This window comes from Sinocyclocheilus rhinocerous, unplaced genomic scaffold (genome assembly GCF_001515625.1).
Source record: "Sinocyclocheilus rhinocerous isolate Xijiao unplaced genomic scaffold, SAMN03320098_v1.1 scaffold1170, whole genome shotgun sequence".
In the NCBI taxonomy this organism is placed as follows: domain Eukaryota; kingdom Metazoa; phylum Chordata; class Actinopteri; order Cypriniformes; family Cyprinidae; genus Sinocyclocheilus; species Sinocyclocheilus rhinocerous.
The window spans coordinates 486,565-506,798 of NW_015652163.1; the positions used below are offsets into that span (position 1 = coordinate 486,565).

General features: G+C 37.7%; 1 protein-coding gene across 1 annotated transcript; it reads right to left on the minus strand.

Annotated features, from left to right (window-relative positions):
• Window positions 1–5,340: 5,340 nt before the first annotated feature.
• On the minus strand, window positions 5,341–18,605 carry LOC107713893 (rap1 GTPase-GDP dissociation stimulator 1-like). The gene is made up of 14 exons (XM_016519541.1): window positions 18,239–18,605; window positions 16,784–16,888; window positions 15,584–15,706; window positions 14,218–14,343; window positions 13,389–13,517; window positions 12,539–12,664; window positions 12,237–12,380; window positions 11,916–12,047; window positions 11,650–11,784; window positions 10,846–10,971; window positions 9,035–9,174; window positions 8,825–8,951; window positions 7,040–7,168; window positions 5,341–6,853 (listed from the first exon to the last, which is right to left on the minus strand). Exons 1-14 carry the CDS (start codon window positions 18,249–18,251, stop codon window positions 6,726–6,728), a joined length of 1,683 nt encoding a protein of 560 aa, XP_016375027.1. The 5' UTR covers window positions 18,252–18,605; the 3' UTR covers window positions 5,341–6,725.
• Between the last annotated feature and the right edge of the window lie 1,629 nt (window positions 18,606–20,234).

Genomic DNA, 20,234 nt, shown 5'->3' on the forward strand with positions numbered 1-20,234 from the left:
GGAATGTGTGTGCCTGTGTTTGTGTGGGTGTTGTGGGGAAAGACTACATGTGTGATGTGGTGGAGGGCTGAAGGAGATTGGATGCTGAGAGGAGGAGGAGAATATGGAGATGAGGAGGTGCAGCGGTGGTTAAGCCGCCGGCGTTGATGCCACTTCATGCATCTGACAGAAAATAAAGGGGAAACACTTGAATGAATGTGAAGGAAATCAATGGATGGACGGCCAAATTAACTCTCCCTCCCTTACTCGCTCCCTTGAAAGGCCTTGAAATGCCCTCACATTCACAGTGGAAATGTGTTTCTGTCTTTCACCTCTTTCTTTATAAAGAAGTGCCACTCCCTCTCGAGGTCTGTCTGGCTTAACCATCATTCTCCCCCTGTTGCTATGGAAACAACATTTCTCAATGGGGATGAGATGACTCTTCTTTTATTGTGATACCATGATATTATGTATTGACTCTCTATATGTACACACACTAGCATGGGATCACAACAGTGAAGTGTGAATGAACACTGATCCCTCTGAGAGTCATTTGCGGGCAGACAGTTCATTCAGCTGTTCATTCACCAGTTCATATCACTGGTTTTCTGGGTGCTCTAGTTAACAGAGGAAATATAATTTAGCACCCTTTTTAAAATATTTTTAGAGCTTTCTATGTAAATGTTACCCTACAATAAAACGTCACCTTCATAACAATGCAATAGTGTAGATTAGAAGTCTGTCTGTCTGTCTGTCTATCTATGTCTGTCTGTCTATCTCTATCTATGTCTGTCTGTCTGTCTATCTATCTATCTATGTCTCTGTCTGTCTGTCTGTCTGTCTATCTATCTGTCTGTCTGTCTGTCTGTCTGTCTATCTATCTGTCTGTCTGTCTGTCTGTCTGTCTATCTATCTGTCTGTCTGTCTGTCTGTCTGTCTATCTATCTGTCTGTCTGTCTGTCTGTCTGTCTATCTATCTGTCTGTCTGTCTGTCTGTCTGTCTATCTATCTATCTATCTGTGCAGAGGGAGAGAATCCCTAAAACTCAACATCTGGACAAGGGTGTGGCCATAAGCACACAGATTAAATACAGAAATGGACCAAGAGAAAGAACAAGCCACAAAGCAGTGGACACCAATCATCAGTGTTGTATGAGGATTGATGCTTCCTTTTGTCAGAGTGTTAAAGATGGATGTGGCTACTATTAATGTATCCATTTGTCAAAATGAAATTGGGCTTTGCTTGTGCTGCTGACACAATTTTGAAGGTTTATTGACAACTCACATTATAGAACAACATCACAATACCAAGCTGTGCTGCGGCAAAATGGGTGATCTGACCTTATTTACAGAGAGTTTCAAATTCTGCTCTGTAAGATGTAGAAAAAAGCCGCAACATGCTCAGAGAGGGCATTCTGAGCTGCATTGTTGATAAGAAAACACTGCTGGCCCGGCAATGAAGGGCAAAAGATAGGAACAAGGTTAAGCAATGTAGCTGTGTCTAATAAACAAAGAAACTGCTGACAGCCATTCAGTGACTCAGTATGAGAAAATGTACTTTTTACAAGAGAAAGAGTCCCAAAAAATGCTCAAAATAATAGGCATGTTTACAAAATGGGTAACAATTTAATACAGATGTATTAAAAAGGAAGTTGATTATACACCTTTATCATTCAATATATTTATGTATAAATATATATTTTGTGCACAAGAATTCTATAGGCAAGCAGGAGAAAACACATTAAAACACACTTGACCCATAATTTGCACAATAAAATGTTCAATTGTTGATCTTTGTACTTAAGTGCACAAACTTAAGTGCAGTTATATGTAAATGAACAGAAGGTGTGTAGCACTTAAATCCACATTTTTAAGTATCAACATAATCATCACATTTATACTGAATCTATATTATTCAGAATGGAGCGCCAAAATTAATACTTAAATCAGGCCCAGTGGTAAAACACAGCTAAATATTATACGGACTGTCACTTAATTTTCTCCTTTTGATAAATAATCATTTACATTGATCATGATCATTTTGTACTGACCTGGCATAGCTGAGATCAGTGCTTTGGTGGTCCTGGGTGAGTTTTTTGTGCCTGTCTCTGGTGTCCTTTAATGGGACTCCGAACTTTCTCTTATGAAAGATAGTCCTTCAAGCATGAGTTATGGCTGTTCCAAAGGGCACTATTGTTCCCTGTCTCTTCCCCGGAGCACTTGTTCCTGTCTACTGTACACACACCTACCTGAACTCCAGTCACACCCACACCGGCATATTTACATTCTCACCTTTGGATGTTAAAGTGTCAATACCGACCCTTAGATCAATTGAGTCAGTGCCAATGCTCCATAATGATTCGGTTTCAGAAACATTGTAGACGTGTGCTTCTGGTTTTGTGAAGTCAAACTAATTTAAAATGTATTAGTTCACCATTTAAGCAAAGGATCATTTTTGCAATAGCTAAACTGCAGTTTATTCAATCAGACGCTGAAACAGCAGAAAAAAATTAAAGCATTTGTACTGCAGTACATATGAAGAAGTCTGATGCCATTGTACATAACTGTCAGTTTGCAGGAGATTATGAAAGCCATAAATCTGACTTTTTTTTTTACAAACCCAGTAGAGATTAGATGTGCCGATCCAATGGATTGATCCACAACCACAGATCAAAGTGTCATTTTTTGTTTTTCTCTCTCCTTCATGAATTTTGCTTTCTTGTTGAGGTTGGTAACGCTGAAGGATCAGCAGATTAACCTCTACATGATCTGTAATCTGTAAAGTTCATGCTGTAATGTTCCACAACAGCAAGCATCGATTAAGTTGTAGATTAAAGACATATAATGATCTTGCTGAGATACATAGATTCTGACATTATAGTCTTTGCAGCATTCCTGGAATGAGCTGTGCAGTATTCATTCAGACCTGTTCTGTGTGGTTTTTGGTGTTTGTAATGCTTCAGATACAGCAATGACCGATTACAACCGTGACATTACAACCGTGTCACAGCTGCGGTTCTCTAATGAACCACAAGGATAGGAAAACCAGCCCAGCTGCCTTCCTTCAATGAATATAAATCAGCATGTTCATATCTCACTTTTGATGTTAAGAATCAATATTTGGTCTCCACTTATATTACCTGGTAATTCCTGTTAAGGTGTACCCGGTACCAGCTCTGTAAATTTTTAAGTTGTAGATTAAAGACATATAATGATCTTGCTGAGATACATAGATTCTGACATTACAGTCTTTGCAGCATTCCTGGAATGAGCTGTGCAGTATTCATTCAGACCTGTTCTGTGTGGTTTTGGGTGTTTGTAATGCTTCAGATACAGCAATGACCGATTACAACCGTGACATTACAACCGTGTCACAGCTGCGGTTCTCTAATGAACCACAAGGATAGGAAAACCAGCCCAGCTGCCTTCCTTCAATGAATATAAATCAGCATGTTCATATCTCACTTTTGATGTTAAGAATCAATATTTGGTCTCCACTTATATTACCTGGTAATTCCTGTTAAGGTGTACCCGGTACCAGCTCTGTAAATTTAAAAACTGTGTTGCAATTTAAAGTATGTCTATAAAAGGTTTATTACTGCGGGATTGCAGTGTAACCTGTTATAACAAACTGTTTGAGGTTTTAATATTATAATTTTTTATAATTTATCAGAATGTAATATTTTAAAATATTTAAAAATGCCAACCAATAGGTGCAGTCGCAGCATAATGTTGTGGCCATAATGGCATTGTCAATTGTCAACAGCATAGTGATGTATAAACATGTTCACACAGAAGTCACTCACAAACCATGCAGCTTTCTAATGGTCAGTGTGGCAAATTTGTATGACCTGCTTGAACATAAGTGAAATCTGAGAATCTTTTTTATTGATTAATTGATTAACTGGTTGGTAAATTAATACAAGACAGAATAATAGGACAATATTTTTGCCACAATGCTTAACTACATGCATTCAATGCAGCAACTGAACCTTGTATTGATGTGTATGTGTGTGTACCACCAGTCATAGCATTCTCCTAATGCCTCTGATTATTCATACGCACATACAAGACAATGTCATAAAACTTTACTGTTAATAGATACATCCAGAAATGTTGGATAATGCTGTTTTGCACATTATAATATATATATTTTTTTATTTGTTATATGGCACACCGTGTTCCGTTTTGATTTGTTTGGAATTATTGTGCTTTGGATAGTTAAAAAATGATGGTATTTCGGAAATTATACATTTTAATATATTAAATTGAATGACTGAAGTGTTTGTACTCATACCAGTTGTAGGTCAAATTTAGCTCAAATATAAAAGAAAGAATCTTATTAATAAACTGAGCCAAATGATATGGCTCACTAAAAAGAGCTGGAATTCCCATCATCATGCGGATTCCTATTGCTATGACTAGATGTCACCTTTGAAATTTCACTGAGCAACAGTAAATGTGACCGCACTGTTATCATTTACTCATCTTGTTTCAAATCAGTATGAGTTTCTTCTTTCTGTTGAGCACAAAAGAAGATATTTTGAAGAATGCTAGTAACCAAACAGTTGCTGGTAGCCATTGACTTCCATAGTATTTTTTTCATACTATGGTGAGGTTTTTTATTGTTGTGATGTAGGAGGTGGATGTCCACTCAGTGGATGATGGAGGGACACACTGATTAGGCTCAGCTGGGTGCTGTGGCTTGTGTAATGTGGACAGATGAGAGTGGATGAACTCTAGGCATGTGGCCTGTTGTACCAATCTCCTGCGGAGACTACCCATATGTTTCACTCGGCACAGCTTCTGCAAAACATGCCCACCGTTTGTTTAATGCAAACATGTACACAGAAAAACATTCGTCAAATGAGAGTAAAGAAATGGCTGTCTGAATATTACGCAGTTTATACATCAAACAAAGCGCTTTAACAATGGAAAAAGAAATAGAAACACTGTAACTGGTACTCTGACTTCATTACACAAGTTAATTAAAATATTAGGCTACCATGAATGGCAAATAATCAGATTGTAGATAGTAATTGGCATGAAATTAAACAGCAAAGTGATAATTACTGAACTCATTTCCCATCTTTTTCTTTATTAAGGTAATGAAGGTTTGCTCCCTAGGGCCAATGAAAAGAGTAGTGCTGCAAACAAGTGTTAAAGGCAGGGTATGTGATTTTTCAAAAACACTTTAGAAAACTGATTCGGGCCGAATAGCAAAACAAACTTGTAGCCAATCAGCAATAAGGGGCGTGTCTACTCGGTAATGGATGATGAAAATTCAGCTTTGCCTTCACTTGAATAATTTATATTATAAAGTGTATTAAAATAGAAAACCATTATTTTTAAATTGAAATAATATTGCACAATATTGATGTTTTTTTTTCCGCAGCCTTAACATCACAGTATAAAAACGGGCAATCTCACTTTATTTTCACTTTATTGCCAGATACAAGCTGTTCTGGTAAACCGTACACTTTACACACAAAAATAGTCTATTTATTTAAAAATGTAATCAACACCCATTAGCTCAGCTATGGAGGACGGACAGAGATTGTGCTATTTGTCAAGCTATGAAGAACCTGGTGATCTTCAGTGCTGCATGAAGCCTTCTAATTGGCCACGGCCGAGCCACCTCGCACATTCAGCTTGTTAACTCTGAAAAGTCTGTCGTTGCCCTCAGGTCATTTGTCTCTGGAAATATACAAGCGACACACTCACAGACATGGTTCAAAACATTACTTCCGCTGACACAGTATTCACTAAAATTGCTCTGTTTTGTCGATCGTCTGGAGTCTGACCTTGACAGAAACTGAGCAAACAATTTTTAAGACATGGATATAAAGATGCAAACACAACAACAGCATTTACACAACACTGCTAGAGTTATCAATGATGATTGCTTTTTTATTTAGACTAAGGAAGCTCAAGAACTCTTCTTGATATGTTTCTGGCTATTGCTTTCATGATATGGAGATTCAGTTTTGTGCTCATGGCTAGCTAGAAATAAATGATCAACATGATCAAATAATCTGCATTAAAAAGCCCTACACCAGAAAACTAAAGTAGTAAGGCCAGCTATGATATGAAAATAGACAACCCAAGACATACTCTTTCCTAACAATATATATTTTACATTCAACATTATATAACTTTAAGATGAAATATCACTTCAGCAGTGTTAATGTAGTCTGATAAAAGAAACCACAAGACAAATATAACACTACTCATATTAAGAGCAGTGCAGTACATTGGTATGCAACATTTGTTATTATTTTTATTTCCATGGATAGACAGCAAGCTCATAGATAGATACAGCGGCTTCGCTAGATCTAGTGCTCTTATAATGGAAGTCCATGGAGAGTATAATTGCATGTTTGTATGCAGATATTTACGAAGTTATTTTCCACTGAACACTTGAACACTTGTTTCGGAGGGTAGCAGGTTAATTACTGATGCCTGATGGATAGTCTGTCTCCCAAAAGTTCCTGTTCCTGGGACAACTGACAACAAATGACATCTATTATGGACAAACTGACTTCCTCCTACTTTAGATGATTAAATCGCACCACATGTCTCCGAAGTGAGTTAGGTAAATATGTATTGCTTTGGTCTGACTACATGCCAAGCTAGATGGAGTAACTGTGTGTGTGTGTGTGTTTCACTATCCTTATGGGGATGAAATGTCAGAAAATATCCCCATAAGGATATCTGTAAGTGTGTCTGGAAGATGACTATGCAAGTCTAAGCGGTCTCAGAAAGAACAGCCATCACCGTGTCGGCCTGCTTAGCCAGCTTTGTGCTGGTGTGAGTGGACAGTTTGGACAGGGTGTCCCTCAGGTTTAGAGACGTTATCTGCTCCCGTAACATGCCTGCAGGGGAAGAAGAAGAGGGTATAGAGTAATACATAATTTAGTTCAAAACTAGGGCTCACAGAATCTTGTCATTTAAATTTTCACAGAGAGTTTGATTAGTTAGTAAGTAAGTACTAATCTAATACAGGACTGTCAGAAAACAATCTTTGGCAGTTTCACAGTGTGTCATTTAGTGGTACTGACTAGAGTTGGCAAGGCTGCAGATGAGGCCTAAAGCACTGAATTTGACCTCCACGGCCACAACAGGGTCATCTAGCATCTTCTGCAAGGTGGGAAGGAGATCTGCATCCCGAAATGGTTCTTGCACTGCCTCTGCACAGAAGAAACGGATATACCAAGATTAGACATGGTATGTATGTGGGGACCACATTACACAAGGAGTTCAGTGAGCAACCCACATGCAAAAGACTGTTAATCTCATAAATTATACCTTGTATTAAAGGGGTCATAGGATGCCCATTTTCCACAAGTTGATATTATTCTTTGGGGTCTTATTGAAAAGTATGTAACATAGTTTGGTTAAAATTTCTCAATGGTAGTGTAAAAAACAGCTCTTTTCAGATCAAGTCGTTTTTGTAGCATTTTCCTTCAAATGTTAATGAGTTCTGCTGACCCCGCCCCTCTCTTCCAAGCTGCTCTCATAGAGACTGTTTACTTTAGCCGCATTCATTGTGAAACTTGCTAATTAGCACATTATTAGGAAAGGCGATTTGCAAAGATTAATAAAAAACATTATACTCACTTTCTCTGGAGACTAGGCTGGATCATGAATGATTCGCGCGAACATAGACGCATTTATGTAGATCGGGGTGCATTCCCTTCAGAAACAAATGTAATCCACTACGAGTTCAGCAGCTCAGATGTCGGGAGTAAATGAGACTGCTGTTCATTATTACATCCAACAACAGAACACCTCAATCGCTGAGAAAATTAGCTTTTGAAAGGAAGCACAACTTATTGTGTCAAAATAAGAAAATTATTTTGACTCATTAGTTAACAGATCTTGGTTACAGTACATGCAACTGCAAGTGTGATATTGCCTTAGCACTTAGAATATAACAGATTTTTAAAGCAGAAATATGAAACTGTTTTTTTTATCACTTAAAAGAAGATATTTTCAGTAAAAGTCCATTAAGGATTTGAGCTGTAAAACTGTCAAAATAAAATGTGTGACAGTTTTCATTTTGAATCTATTAATCATTCCTGCACCGTTTTGTTGATAAATGATTGTTATAGACTGATTTTCCGAGGTAGGGCTGCACGATTAATCGAATGTCATTTCGATTTATCGTGCATCCCTATTCCAAGGCCTTGGAAAATTAAGTTCAGTTGCTTCAAGAATGTTCTGTAATCATACACAAAACTCTGCTTTCTCATTCAGCTGTCCTGATTGTGAATGTTTATACAACAGTTCAATAAACAAAAGTTAATATTAAGTAACTGACATTTTAGACACAATATTGTCAGTTACTTAATTAATCTTTTTTTTGCCCCACCAACAAAAATAGTTCCAAACAAAACCACAACAGAATGAACTCGCGTGTCTCCAACCAGCACACACAGGCTGCATCCAAAAATACATACTTTCCTATTATATAGTAGGCGAAAATGATGAGAAAGGTAGTACTGTATTCCAAATCCCATGAAGCAACTGGAGGGGATGGCAGGAAAGCAACGCAACTGATGCTGTAGTTCACATGACAATGACAAAAAATTGTGATTTTGAATACAGCCACAGGAGTGGTATTTCTGTCTTGAATGAAGCTGTGTTTTTGAATGAATTGGTTTAATGAATAACTCAATGACTCACTCATTATCACAGTAACCTGCCAACACCTACTGGTGTAACAATGTAACCTGCAGAAAGTTGTTGGATGACAAAATAACCTTAAAAATACCTAAAATTCCCTAGACAGGAAAGTACATGTATAGTATGTCATTTGAATGGAGACACAGCAAAATTCTTACCGATGTCTATTGCAGAAGCAATGGCCAAAGCGACTAAAGCCTCATTCTGCATGATGACGTGCTCACTGGTTGCCATTGAGATGAGATGTTGGACTCCATCTGCTTTAATGACAGTGTGGATGACTTCCTTTAAAGACAACAGAGGGGGATATTTTAGATAAACAGTTTATCTGACTATAGTTACACATACTGTGTTTGTCTGAAACTCACAGGGTTTCGGCTGTGTCTTATGAGAGCTGCTAAAAGACGGTTGGCCTCGCCTCTGACACCAGCGTGATCTTTAGCCTCGCACCACTCCATCACCCGTGCTAACAGAACCTCATCCTTCCCTAAAACTGAAGCTGCTTCCTCTACGAGAGGAGGGGGGAGGAAGAGTACAGTAGAAATGAAGAGAGAAAATATGCTAAAAATAACTGTTGATACATTAATACACAAATAATAAAGAGATAGGGTACAATGGGGCTAAAGGCCCACCTTAAGAAAAAATGTGCTATTCACTGCGCCTAAAATGTATAATTGCAGAAAAAAATATATACGTTGTATTGAACATTAATGGAGCAACAGATTTTGTGTAAAAATAAATCATTCAAGTTGTTAATTCTGTTTAAAAATCTTATAAATGTATGAGGTGGCAAGAGGGGCCTTTTACCCCCTACACAGGGTATGTTTATATAAATGTTTTTTAAAATAATGTCAAAGTTGATACTTGTTCAAAACAATCACTTTAGCAAAGTTTGTACTATTTTCTGCTTATTTTGAAAAATAAAAGAATACATTTTTGTTCAATAAATATACTGTCATTAAAATATGTTAATATAAAAAATATATTTTAAAATACAGAAACAAAATCATTTTAATAAGTAAAGATTCTGAAAGTATTGAAGGAGATCCAATAATAATTGAATATATATTTACAGTAGTAACAACAAATTATATTTTATTATATGATATGATTAATATCATGTTTTTAAATATGATGGTTTCATTCTAAACATGGGGATTATCTCTAATATGGACACCCAACATAATATATTATATTTATCATCTGAATCTAACCATGTCATGTCAAGAAATGGAAAAGTCAGCCATCTATTAATTATCATGTTAATTACTGTGCACCTTTAGCCCCAACAGCAGGGGCACTTTTAACCCCAAATACCATACTTTTACATATTCTTTCATTATTTAAAAACTGTTGCTTTAATTATCTTAAACAAAACTGAAAATCATAAAGACCTTTGTCTCAAAATATATGCATTAATTTTAGCGATTCTTATTTGCTACTTAAATCTTTTAAAACATTTTAAAAAAACATAAAATAATAGATCAAGTAAGCACAAAATCAACTTTGCACTGCTGCTTGCGATCGCGTCAAAGATCAGACAAATAAACACGTGCATCTTGAAAAGCAAATGTTTTGGAAAGTGCTACGCCACGTTTTTGTGCCATCTAGTGGTTTAGATGAAAATAATATCAAAGGCGCCTTTAGCCCCGTTGTACCCTACCGTGGCAGCACTTTAGGGTTTGTTTATATCTGTATTTAGTTACTCAGATAACCTTTGTTAAGGGAAATTATTACTGGAGCACAGTAATTTAGTGTGTCAAAGCCCTAGCAGGCCTTTTGTCTGCATACAAGGGTGTCTAAAATAACACACTTCACTGAAGGGCTGGAAATTACAGCCTCTTGAACAACAGTTTAAAGTTGTAAGGAGAAATGTTAATTCATATCATAATTAAACCATCATAGTCACTTGGCAGGTAATTGTATAGTTTAGCAAAGCTTTTGTCTAAAAATGACAACATGTTGTTTGTCGTGTCCTCCTCTTCAACAGTCAAATGAATGTGCTTTTTTACTACCACTAGGACTGTCACACTTATTCAGTCATTCATTGTATGAATTTAAGAGTCACTTTTCTCTAAAGCGACTTTGCATGTGAGTTAATTTGACATGTTTATGCAAACTAATCTCTTTAATCTGTGACCTAACAGTTCACATAAATGCAGTTTTCTTGAATCATTACCTTGGCCGTCCACCATCATGCGCAAAGTGCCCAGCAGTTTGAACTGGACGGGGGGCATGTCGGAGCGCAGAAGGGTCCTGATCCTCTCTGTGACTCCATCCTCCAACATACGCACCTTATTGGAAGCTACATCAGGAAAACAGAGAGAGCAGGATGACAGATCTAACCACAGACAAGCAAAACGTCCAATCTGTACTAGTTGGGTAGCTGGTGAACTAGCACAGCCAGTATGTTCTTTTTAGTGAATTTGGCTGACCGAGGAACTCTTGCTGGTCAATTTGGTTAAGAATCCTGCCGGAAACACCTACACACTTGCATCCCATACTGGGGGCCAATATCCAAACCTGTCCTTGCACTAAACTACACTATATGCAGGTGAAAACCTATGTTGTTTTTACAGGAAACTCAAAAAAAAATTCTCAAATATGTATTTGCAAAAGGCACTGTTGTAGTGGTCATTCAAAGGGTTGGGTCAGTAAGATTTCTTTTAAAGAAATGAATATTTCTATTCATCAAGACACATAAAATTGATCAAAAGTGACAGTAAAGACTTTAACATTGTTAAAAGTTCTATTTCAAATCAATGAAGATGGCTGCTGAAAATGCAACTTTGATATAAAAGGAATAAATTGCATTTTAAAATATACTAACAATTTAAAATTGTTATAATATTTCACAATATTACTGTTTTTACTGTATTTCTGGTCAAATAAATATAGCCTTGGTGAGCTTAAAGGTTAAGAAATCTTACAGACCCCCCAAAAAAAATGTAACAGCAGGGTACTTTGAAAAGAAATGTAGAACCTGGAATGGCAAGATTTCTAAGTGCACTGAGGCCAGCGTGCTGCACAGATACATCTCCCTCTGCTACATGCTGCTCCAACAGGTCCAGAATACGAGGAACAACTCCTAAATCCAACATTTTCACACAGTTGCTGTCTAAGAAAAAATGAGAGAGAGAGAGAGAGAAAACTATTTTCAGTCATTTTAAACTGCAACAAATTCTGAGTCATAAAGTCAGACAAAAACCTTTATCACACTCCACCACAACTCCATGTTTATCTTCTCACCATTTCTGGCAAAGTTAGCAATGGCCAGGGCTCCTGACAACTGCAGCTCAGTATTTGCTGACTGTATCCAGGAGAGAACATCCTGATAAACCATCCCCGTCCCTTCCCCAAAACACTTCTGCATTGATTCATCTGTAAGGAAAGGCAGATGATGCTAGAAAATTCAGAATAGCACTATGCTTGCATTGCATTGTTGACATATTTCATTAGACTCTGTTATGGTCTAAGGTTGATAGTCTGATGGAGTCATAATGAAATAGTCTAAATAGAAAAATCCATTGTAATATGACCATAGTGGTGAAATAATGGAGAGAGACGTACCTCCCAGTAGGAGGGTCACTATGAGGTTTGAGGCCACTTTTATGCTGCAGAGGTCATGTGTGTCAGAGCCACCCTGAAGAGTTCGAATCATTTCAGAGAGAGCCTCGGGCACGCCTGCTTCCACAAACTGCAGTTTCAGAACATCTAAAAAACATGAACACGTAGTCACACAGGGATTTCATCATTCACATCATCACCAAGAGTAGTGACTGAGGCCAGATTTCAACCAAAGTACGCTATACGAATAATGTTGTATGATCCAGGCTCACATTTAGATCTGGTTTAAATATTATGCGGCTCACCACTCTCTCCCAGTGACCCAAGAACCTCTAGTATGAGATGCCGGCGTTCTGCGTCTGGTGCCCGCTTCAGCTGATAGGTCAAGACCTCCGCTACACCCACTTCCACCAGGGCCTCTCGTGCAGCATCTGAACATAGTGATAGAAATCACAATCAGTAACTAGATATTAGAGATATTATAAGAAAAATACTTGAATGGCTCTACAAATAGGAATGATTGCGAATGAGGTGGCTATAAAAACAAGACTGCATCAATCTTACAGATGCACAATATATTGGTAGTATAGTGGTTATTGTATATACAATATGTCGGTATAAACATATTAACCAATATTGTGTAATTTTGCATGCTCATTTCCCCTATTGTTATATTTAAATTACATTTGTCATAAAATTGTTAAATTTTTAGAAAATCTCAAAATGAAAATCCATTTTTCATGTAGTCCATTATTATGCCTAAATTCACTTGTGATATTTAAAATGATTCCTGTTAGATTTTTAGTGTTTTATTTTTATTTTTAATTATTTTTAAATATTATCCATTTATTATGTAAATAATAATAATAATAATGTAAATAAATAAATGGTCATGTATTGTTATTTAATCAATCATATCGATTGATTTAATATCAATACATGACCATTTATTTATTTACTTTTTAATATTAGTATTATTTTATTTATTTCGTTTTTGAATGAATAAATAAATAAAAGTAAGTATGTAATGTAGGTAGGTATCAACAAGAATTTTAAAACTGGTGGATCGCTACTCAGTGTGGCAATGTCCAGTCAGCTTTTTTGTTTTTATTATATATGATTTTAAGGCTTCACTGCTCTCTATTTTTGTCTTACCCACATCAGCAAGGTTGCAGAGTGCCAGCAGGCAGACGTTTACCAGTGGGTCATTCTCAGGATACTGCTGCATTATGGCCACCAGCCTGGGGATTACACCATTCTCCACCAGCTGCGTCTGCTGGACAGCTGAGAGAGAGAGACACGGGGAGGACGGGTGAGTGGGCACACAAGCACAGACAGCCAAGAGAGGAATGGGCATTGAGAGCTATAGAAGATGTGAGAATATAATGGAGAATGGAGCACAGGGAATGAATAGTAATTTATTTTATTCTGAATGTGTGTAATGAATGCTCAATATGAATAGGCTGTCGAAAGCTAAGCCTCAACAAAACAAAAGCAGAATGTTTATATTATCACTTTATGTTTAAAGCATCTTGTTAGGTAGGATGTTTTACTTATAGGACTGATCAAAGATAGCCTGAGGAACGGCTACTAAGCCATCTTTTGAATATGAAATTCAACATAGAATATTTCCCTTTCAGCACAAAGACAGAGAAAACTAGGCCAGGAGATGGCAACAGAAGAGAAAGACAATCCAAGGATTTATAAAGACAAGAATCCCTTCAAAGACACAGTGTTTTAATACCAAATGCGGACCAGTGAACCATAATATCATGAGAACTGCATGTTCAAGAAGTTGAAGGATAAACTGAATCAAGATCCTGACATTTACTATTCAAATGAACTCTGTGGTAAGAAAGCAAACTGTGTTAAAACAGAAGCACAAAAGCTGAGCGGAATTGTGCGACCAACTGGAGACACATCAAGACTGTTGGTGAGAAACACGATTGGATAGACTGCAATTTTCCTGCTCCAGTGCACTCACCATTTTCAAAGCAGATACGTCCAATTGCTCGGCCTGTGTGCAGGAGCTGGTCCTGGTCTGGGCTGTTCAGTAAAGGCACTAATGCGGTCACCAGACCTGCTTCAATACAGCGCTCCCTCACAGCAGCTAGCACACAAACACACAAACAAAATAATGGTTGCAAAATTGTCTTTTTCTTTTGTTGCAGTGATGCCACTGAAGAACCATTCTGGGTTCTCAAATAAACCTTTCAGTGAACAGTAATTAGAATAACCATTTTTTTCCTAGTGAAGAAAAATCTGAAGAACCTTTTTCCACCATAAAGAACCTTCTGTGCAATGGAAAGGTTCCATGGATGTTAAAGGTTCTTCACGGAACCACATATGCTAATATGGATCATTTAGACATTATTAGTCCTCTATCAAGCTGTTTATAGGGTTTCACTGGAAGTTTTATTGTCAATGTGAGGACATCTGGTTCATACTTGGATACACAAATATGTGGGTGTTTCATTACAGGAACTTTTGGCCCTCTGAATGTTTTTTTAATGGTGTATTGTATCTCAGATGGTATATTACACTCTGTGTTGGAAATGACACTAATGGAAATTATATTTTTTTACTTTTTTGTGAATGACAAACTCCTTTGTCTTGCTAAGGCTAACTGCTAAGGCTAACGTTATTTTCACTGGAAATGACACAATAAAAATATTCTGTTCAAAAGTAATAGTTACCTTAATTTCTCTTTGTTTCCTTCACATATTACATGTCTAATGTTTATTTGTATGCTTTTATCCAAGTGACTTACAAATGAGGAACTTAAGCAATTTACAACAGAGCCAACAATATTCAGCTTTACAAAAAATTGTATTATGGTCAAAATTGTTCATTATTGTGTAAATAACGCTACTACTGTGAGACAAATATCTGTCCCTCATTGATATAAATCATTTCACACAATAAATATTGAAATGGTCTATGTTTATTTCACTAATTAGGGTATTTAATGTTCAATGTTCAGAAATTATTATTTCAAGAAATGGTCATGTTGACACATTTCACTTCCATTCTTTTGGGGTAAATACAGAAAAAAGTATACACCGTAATTATGAAAAATATATATACTGTATATCACACTCTGAAGCCCATATGGATTTTCACAAACTGAGAAAGTCATAAAGTATTAGGTTGTGCCCCGCTCTCCCCATAATAGTTTTTCATGTAATAATTTATATTTTTGAATGATAGATTGACAGTGTAAAATAGAGTCTGGGACAAAGGTAAAGCAATAAAATCAAAGGCCTTTTATTTCCCCCTGAGATATAAAAGTGGCCAAAGTTAAAGAAATATCCATATAAGCAACAGACTGTATTATAAATCTCATTTACCTTCTCTGGCCATCTCTGCCACCAGTAAGGTGACTTGAGAGGTGAGGGGACTCTTCTTCCTCAGGACTTGAGCAAGTATGGGCAGAACACCACTGGACACTATTTTCTCTGCTGTTCCTTTCTCTGGGGATAGAAATTGATGGAATTATTTTCTTTGCATATTTGTAATTTCATATACTGATGCACTATAAATAAATGCATGTGTTTATTTGGGTAAAATTCCTTACAGGTGTGCGCTCTGTTTTTGTAGACAGAATATCACCACTGAATAAAACCAACTGAACACTTTAACAAAGCTTCCCTATTTTTCACTGATGTCAAATCAATTTCAGACAGCACTTTCTTCCTGATAGCTCATCCTGTTGCTTCACTTTTTCTTTTATCTCCTCCCTCAGGTTTTATTCCGCGCACTTCAGAGATGCTTTGACACCGAGGCCTCAGAGTAATCCGTTCAAATTCAAAGTGGTAGATGAGGATCTGCTTCGGAGACAGAGATACTTGCAGGAGGAAATCTGTCATTAAAGCATGTTCTCCTCAAGGAAAATATCCACAAGGGCCACGGTGGCAGGTCAAGCTGTCAGAGGAAGCCTAGCTGCCATGGTAACATCTACTTTGTGTTTTTTTGCGGGGGCTGCGTTTCCATTTTTAGATGCACTTGAGATCCGAAAGCGCAAGGAATGTGCCAAGAAGGACAGCTGGTGCAAACTAATTTGCGAGAATGAGCAGAAGATGGGGAGTGAAATGGAGTAAAGGAGAGAAAGATTAATGAGATTAACCTGTTCTCTCCTTCGCCTTCCCTCTCTCAAATGTAAATGCGGATTACTTGTCTCCTACTTGTGCCCCAAATCTGCTAGCAGGAAGTTAAGCTGACCCTCTGCTGCCCCCTACATTGGATTGTCTTCCCACACACACACACACAGAGTACTTCAAGTAGGCAGAGGCAAATAGCAGCTCACAGCAGGATGAGTGTGTAATGAGTGCAAGCTAAATGGTGCCCTCACTCAGTAGGGCTTCTGGCAACAACAGATGTCATTTTCACATGTGATCGTGTTTTTTTACCGGTTCTCTTAAGGGTCATGGCACCAGGATTGGATGTTGCAATAAACAAACGTATAGATATGAATGAAAAACAGGTTTATGTAACGACGGGTTGACAGATATGTAATTAGATGGAGGGGTAGTTATTTGGTGTAAACTCACTCTTCTCTAATAGGAGGTTGAGTAGAACATCCAGATGAGGCTTCAGCTCCTCCTCCACCAGCTCTGTGCTGACACTGATGGCTTTCATGGCCTCACTGAGAGATTCTGAAACACAATCATTACATCACCAACCGCCGCACAACATTTCAAACTAACAAGACATTTTCATGATGATGCATAACCATCTCCGTTATACTACAGATACAGTTGAGTTTATCCATGCATTCAGTGAATTTCCCATGAACACTATTAGACTAAAATATAAAGAAGTAAACTGAATGTCTGTATCATGATATCATGGATTTTTTAATTATTATTGGGTTGATATTGGATATGTGTGCATGCTAATTTACCCCCTTTTTCTTTTAGATTACATCAAACATTTACTTTTAAAGTAATTGTAATTAGAAGCATTTAACGCAATTGATTTCAAGTCGACATGAAACAGAAACTGCAATCGTGTGTCATCCCTATTCTGACATATATCTGAGTGAAATGGCTTTTTGAACAAGAAAAAATGTAGGATGGGACTTGATGTGGTTCACTGGGAATTAATTGGATGGTTGTTGTTTGCTAATTGCAGCTATTTCTTGAGCGACAGGTTGCTGGAGAGGGGGAATTATTGTCCTGTCCTTACACTGATGCACAAGTCATTAGAGAAGAGCTGTCATTGCAAGAGAGAGCGAAAGTTAATGTTTTTGGGGGTTTTTTCATAGAATTAATGATGTGTACGGGTAAATGGTTTATAATTGCATAAAAATAAGGACTGTCAATTTTGATTTTATGGTGATATTAAAGTTAAAATCAGCCTGAGTTGTTCAGCCTGTGGATAAACACATAAATGAAAAAGAATTCCTTTTAACCATAGTATATACTACACAGCATTACAGGTCATACACTATCTGCAGTTTTCCCCTTTGCACACTATGACAGTCATTTCCTGGGCACAGGAAGCAAACAGTGCCAGAATAAGAGAGAGACGATTCTGTATCTCTTCTGTAAGTAATCACCCCGATAATCCCTGGTAAGCAGAATGAAAATAGACATAGAGGAGGGCTATCACACCTTTCCCTTCCCCACACTCCCTGTGATCCACAATAGATATGTCCTGCAATATAAGCCCTCTCCATTATAGTTGTAAAGGGCAGGCTGGAAAGCAGCAGTGCGTATGAGAGCTGGGCGGGGTTGAGGATACCCTGGGGCTCTCATTAACTCTGGGTGTCTGGCTCCCAGCATGCCCTTATTTAAACACCTACATGCTGAGGATACACCTCTTAAACAATGGGGTTCAGCTCACCTGGAGGGTTAATCACCATTCGATTTCTCTGAACCTAAGAAAGTGTGACCTTTAGATGCAGATGGCGTATATGTTCAAAGTTACACCTTGTATTACAGTTAACAACTTGAAGCAGAAGCTCAAAGAGGATTTGCAAAAAAGAGATTTGAATCACTTACCTATGTCTGCCATGACCACAGGTCCTCTGAGTCTCTGTGTGTGTCTCGGCGGTGTGTGGTTAGAGAGGCAGCCCTCCACGAGGCAGGATGGACGGCTCCAGCCCTGAGATCGCCTGAAGTCAGTGAAGCAGCCGTGCCTCTCCTCTGCTTAGCTCCTCACCCTTCCCGTTTGTGCTGATCACACATGCGTATTCTTCTGGTCCCTCGCTGTCATTCACTCCCTCACTTACACTCTGCGCCTCTCAGTGATGCTGCATCCACTTTGGCTAATTCACATGCCCTATTATTTCTGTGTGTGTGTGTGTGTGTCTCTCTTGCCGATGCAATCCTCCCCACCCTGGTCCTCGGCTGTCTGGCAGTATTCTTGCTGCCCTTCCTCCCTCCTCATAATACATTCTAAATCCTAAAGCTGCTCAAAGCTCATCAGTTGACAATTAGCCTGGCGAAGACGCTGAGGCTGACACACTACCCTCAGTTCTTAGATGTGTTTTGCACTGCAGTTGTACACTCCTCCATCTTTGGGTATTATTACAGCGCAAACATGAAATATGAACACTGGGTCTGTGGCCCAGGGGGTCTGGCAGCTATTTATCAAGATATTATTGTGGCTGTCTCAGTGGGGAAGACTCATTTAAAGGGATACACTCTTAAAAATAAAGGTGCTTCACGATGCCATAGAAGAACCTTTTTGTCTAAATGGTTCCATAAAGAACCTTTAACATATTAAGAACCTTTCTGTTTCACAAAAGGTTCTTTGTGGCGAAAGAAGGTTCTTCAGATTATAAAAAGGTAAGAAAGAGATGGTTCTTTAAAGAGCCTTTGACTGAATGGTTCTTTGTGGAACCAAAAATGGTTCTTCTATGGCATCGCTTGAAGAACCTTTTGAAGCACCTTTATTTTTAAGAGTGTAGTTCACCCAAAAAAAATGAATTTCGTTTTCATTTAGTCAGGATATGTCATTCCAAACCATTTTGACTTAATTTCTTGAGTGAAAAACAAAGGGAGTCGTTTAGCAGAACGTCCAAGCTGCTGTATTTCTGTATAATGAAAGTGGATGGAGACCAGGGATGGCTGTGCAGTCTGGACATTCTGCCTGGTAACTGCTTTTGTGTTCCACACAAAAAAAGAGTCATAAGGGTTTGGAATGGCATGAAGGTAAAGAGCCGTTTACACCAAGAGCGTTAATGATAACTATATTTGCGTTCACACCAACAGACATTTACTGTGAGCACGCTAAAGTCAAGGATTCTGATTGGCTGTCAGTGTTTTTATCGTTTAGCAGAAGTACAATAGGCCTGTTCACAACTAGGACATTAACTATAACAATAACTATAACATTTTAATAATTGTTCTAATTATATGAGAACAGGGAAGTCCATACCTCAGCTACAACGATAACAACACAGAGAAACAGTATCGTTGGAATCACTTTCAGAATAATTTTCTTTCCAGCTAATCAGACAGCCAATCAGAATTCACCCAACTTAAAAACTCAAGTATTTAAAGCAACAGATGGCATATCTGCAGCTCACATTTATAATAAACAGAACACTATGGTGCACTTGTGTGGACGGTAATATATTCATCGTTATAGTTATAATTTTTGTTACAAATAGGCCTTAAATCTGAAAGTGATTTCAACAATATAGTTCCTCTTTGTCGTTATCAGTTGAGGTGTGTGGACTTTCCTATTCTCATAGAATTAGAATGATTATTAAAACCTTTGTAGTTATCTTCATAGTTATTGCCTTTGATGTGGACAGCCCTTATGTAAATGATGACAGGATATTCATTTTTGGCTGAACTGTCCCTTTAAATCTTGTCAGGGCCCTCTGAAATGTATCTGTGAGTGTTTAGTGACAGTAATAAAATATTACTGCAAAGGGAAGTCACATCTGAATCAAATTAAAACAGATGACCTTGAGGGCAGATGACGCAAATGTTGTTACGACTAGGAGGGTGTTTAGATTTATTTATAAAGCTACAGCCAAGCAGA

What these genes read in the sequence shown, in the direction of transcription:
- LOC107713893 (XM_016519541.1), bottom strand. An exon ending in TGCTAACTTTGCCAGAAATG is followed by an intron (nt 11,785 to 11,915) that starts GTGAGAAGATAA and finishes ATTTTTTCTTAG; the next exon opens with ACAGCAACTGTGTGAAAATG. An exon ending in TAGAAATCTTGCCATTCCAG is followed by an intron (nt 10,972 to 11,649) that starts GTTCTACATTTC and finishes TTCCTGATGTAG; the next exon opens with CTTCCAATAAGGTGCGTATG.